The sequence below is a fragment of the Mycena indigotica genome (assembly GCF_014461135.1).
Source record: "Mycena indigotica strain 171206Taipei chromosome Unknown Mind.scaff0015, whole genome shotgun sequence".
Lineage (NCBI taxonomy): Eukaryota > Fungi > Basidiomycota > Agaricomycetes > Agaricales > Mycenaceae > Mycena > Mycena indigotica.
Window position 1 is genome coordinate 453,187 of NW_023503014.1, and position 2,242 is coordinate 455,428.

Genomic DNA, 2,242 nt, shown 5'->3' on the forward strand with positions numbered 1-2,242 from the left:
TCCATTCTGATTCCGCGTCAAGCCCGTTGCGAGCAACGAGCCAGCGCCTTTTCGACAGGCGACGGCTTTTGGGAACACCGTCATGGCTGTCCGTTGGCCTATTTCCGTTCACCTTCCCACCCTCATCCCCGCGCCATCCGTCAGAAACACTGATCATCACGCCCCCTTCCCCTTCTCCGTGAATCATATCAAGTTATCTCGTTTGACAGTGCCCGCGCCTGTACACTTATATCGAGCCCCGCACGACGATGAGTGGTGTCCCTCGCCATGCCTGGTGATTCGACTGCCCAGTATGCCCTCCCCGCCATCGTCCCGCTTACGCCCATAACACCGCTGGTGCCGCGCCGATCAACGTCGTCCTCCACATCTCACTCGACAGCCTCGTCTTCCGCGGGTAGTCGGTCCGCATCTGGCTCAGGGTCCTCCGGCACGGCCACGCCCCTGACTACCGCACAGCCGACAAGGACAACGACGGCATGCCCGACCCCCGCTGCCCCGCCACCCGTTCAGCTTCCGTCTGAGCCCGTCCCCTTGCTCCCCAACGCTCCCGCCGTATATATCGACGACAGCCATGATGTCAAATCACTCCCGCTCCCCCCGCCCGTCCTCCAGCCCCTGCGGAAACAGGACTTCCTTGTGTCGCTGGGCGTCAACCCCCCGAAGCGCCGGAGCAGGAGAGAGGAGGAGCCACAGCGAGCATGGCTGGGCTTCAGCGTCTTGATTCCGGGCGTGATGAATGCGCTGTTGAGTGTCGGGATGACAACGACGTTCGCGCTGTACATCCTCGGCCTTGGGGGGACGGAGACGCTGCGGGATTCAGACAGCCTGAGATTGTGGGGACTTTTCGGCAGCACCGCTATCGTGCGTGGCCAATCTTTCGCTTCCACCCGCTGACTGAAATTGTCGCACAGACGAATATCACATGGCTGGTCAGCTTCCCAATCCTCTTGTCGCTGTGTGCCTACTCCGTGGCAGCGTCATGGCTATCAGAACAGCACGGACGGCATTCTCTACGACCCGCTCTTCTGACACCGCTGCAGTCTGTCTTGCCTTCGTTTTGTCATGCCGCGCTGATCAGCTTTCCAGATTCGCCATTCTTTTCCGCGTCTTTTCCTCCCCCGGTCCGGCGTCCGTCTCCCAAGCGACAATCTACCTCGCTCGTAGCCGCAAGCGTGTACAGGCACCCAGGTTCTTTGGGAGCGGCGTTGTTCTCGCTGGTTTGGTCCTCGTGTCATCTTATCTCATCAGTCTCGCAAACATGTGGCTCCAAGCTACGGCCCGTGTTGTGCTTCTGCCCGGCAGGCGACTGCACGCATATTACCCTCTCGCACCGACGCTTACCTTTATAACACTGCTGTCACTCCACTCCTTCTTGGCGCTGGGCCTCACAGTCCACGTCGCCTGCCTACGCACGCGGCGCATCGTTTTCGCAGACCGAAAGCATGAGCTTTCCGAAGCTGTGGAGAGCCGCCCATGCGTCAACACCGCACCATCTGCTAATCCTCCCCCTGGTCTTCCAACAGCAGCACGGGATGGACCCACTGCCCTGACGCTTGCGCACGCCCAACTCACCTCCCCATTCGCCCCGATCGCCGCCCTCCTCGGCTCTCCTGCGAGGCTCGCTGGGAGCGGGTCGTCCCGCGCGGAAGGTCTGATCCGCGCACTTTGGATCGAGGACGCCAACACTGCGCGGGTCGAGGTGGGCATCTGGCGACGCAACCGTCACGTGCATGACCTCCCGCGCAAGAGTGGCTCGGTCAGTTCCAAGCGCAGCGACGGCAAGCGACGCTGGGGCGACGTGGAAGCGGATGCGGATGCAGACGGCGTGTTTGGTGTTTATAAGAAGGTTGTGCCCTGGCGAGGCGAAATATATTGATTTCTAATAACTAGCCTGGCCGTCTCTGGCGCAAGATTCAGCAAGAGCCAGATGATAGAGACTTTGATCGACGCACCAAACAATGAAGTATTAGCTGGCGCGATCCGTTGGAATGCCTGGTGGAAAGTCAGTCTCGCAGGAAGACCCAATCGTAAGCACGCACCTCAAAGCTCGCACGAAAAGTACACCGACTCCAATCGCTGCTCCGACTCCGACTCCCCACCTGTGCTGTCCTCCATCCCGACATCGTGCCCCGGTTCCTCATGTTCATGCTCCTCCTCGCCCTGCTCCGCAAGTGGCTTCTCCGAGCTCGCCGGCAGCGGGGCATACAGCATCTGCAATACCGGCCCGGGCGGGTTGCGCACC

At 60.7% G+C, this 2,242-nt stretch overlaps 1 protein-coding gene across 1 annotated transcript; it reads left to right on the forward strand.

Moving 5' to 3' along the window:
- Positions 1 to 267: 267 nt before the first annotated feature.
- MIND_01331700 (uncharacterized protein) lies at positions 268 to 1,876 on the forward strand (the record flags this gene model as incomplete). Its single annotated transcript, XM_037369765.1, has 3 exons — positions 268 to 861; positions 912 to 1,039; positions 1,087 to 1,876. The coding sequence occupies 3 exons, from the start codon at positions 268 to 270 to the stop codon at positions 1,874 to 1,876; spliced, it is 1,512 nt and encodes a 503-aa protein (XP_037213761.1).
- Between the last annotated feature and the right edge of the window lie 366 nt (positions 1,877 to 2,242).